This window comes from Apteryx rowi, unplaced genomic scaffold (genome assembly GCF_003343035.1).
Source record: "Apteryx rowi isolate R43461 unplaced genomic scaffold, aptRow1 scaffold_2018, whole genome shotgun sequence".
Taxonomy (NCBI): domain Eukaryota; kingdom Metazoa; phylum Chordata; class Aves; order Apterygiformes; family Apterygidae; genus Apteryx; species Apteryx rowi.
This window is the reverse complement of record NW_020448329.1, coordinates 1-1,250: the sequence shown is the minus strand read 5'-3', so window position 1 is coordinate 1,250 and position 1,250 is coordinate 1. Positions and strand designations below refer to the sequence as shown.

Below are 1,250 nucleotides of genomic sequence, written 5' to 3'. Positions count from 1 at the left end.
CCTTGGCCGTAGCCGTCGCTGCCCATGGAAAGGATAAAATCCAGCACGGTGTTGAGATCCTCGTCCTCCTTGCGGGGCGAGAGGCCGCCCCAGGCGCCGCCGCCACCGCCGCCGGGGGCTGGGGCTGGCGCCCCGCGTCGGGCGCCGAGAACTTGGCCATCTTGCGGCTGCCGTTGCCGCCGCCGCCGCCGCCGCCGCTGCCGTCCTTGGGGCCGCCGTCCCAGAGGCGCTTGACCACGAAGGTGCACTGCACCCCGTCGGGCTCGCCCTGCTCCGTCTTCACCCGCGAGACCAGCGGCAGGGCCGCGGCGCCCGAGGGCCACCCCGAGGTCTGCGCCACGGGGCTCTGGGGCTCCGAGGAAGGCGCCTCCTCGCCGTGCAGCCCCTGCGAGTCGCAGCTGGGCGAGCTGACCTTGAGGAAGAACTCAGTCCCCTTCTCCATGATCTCCTGGATCTGCAGGAAGCCGGCCGTGTACATGAGCAGGAACTGGTCGCCCACGTTCATGCTGAGGCGCCCCGTGTAGCAGAAGCTGAGGATCTGCTGGAAGGACTGGGGCTGCACGGCGGCCGGCAGCTCCACCACCGCGCTCTTGCTGCTGTTGAAAAGGTCCCGGAAATAGGAGCTGCTGGCGGCCAGCACGGCCCGGTGCGCCTTGAACGCGTGGCCCTTCACCACCACCGACACGTCGCAGTAGAGGCCCTGCAGCCGCTGCTCGTTCAGGCACTCCAGGATGCTGTTCCCGAAATTCGGGATCTCCATCTGCAGCGTCTGAGCCATCGCGGCAGCCGCCGGGGGCCTGCTGGGGACACGGCGAGGGACACGGGACACGTGGGGACGGGGACGCAGGGACGTGAGGGGCACGGGGGGGGACAGCAGAGACACAGGGTGGACAGGGACAGCGGGAAGCACATGGAGAGAGACACGAGGGGGACGAGGCAGGGACATGGGGGGGACGGGGACACAGGGACGGACGGAGAGCCCCGCAGGAGGGCACGGACAGACGGACACGGGAGGAGGGAAGAGGGACACGAGTTAGATTTGGCCCTGCGGGGGTTCGGCAGCTCCGACCCCCCCCGCAGAGACGCCCCGGCCCCGGGGGAGCCCTTTGCAAGCCCTCGCCCCGGGGACGCTGCAGCCCCCCCGGCCCCTCACCAGGGCCCCCCCACGGCAAACCCGCAGCCCCCGGACACAACCGGCCCGGCCCTGGCACAACCACAGTACGAGGCACCGGAGAATCCACACACGCAGG

At 70.6% G+C, this 1,250-nt stretch overlaps 1 protein-coding gene across 1 annotated transcript in view; it reads right to left on the bottom strand.

Annotated features, from left to right (window-relative positions):
- The window catches only part of NACC1 (nucleus accumbens associated 1), a 6,693-nt gene extending 5,669 nt beyond the window's left edge, over positions 1-1,024 (bottom strand). Inside the window, exon 1 of the mRNA XM_026063844.1 lies at positions 8-1,024. Within this exon, the coding sequence (XP_025919629.1) occupies positions 8-946 (939 nt within the window). The 5' untranslated portion in view covers positions 947-1,024. The remainder of the gene's footprint in view (positions 1-7) is intronic.
- Between the last annotated feature and the right edge of the window lie 226 nt (positions 1,025-1,250).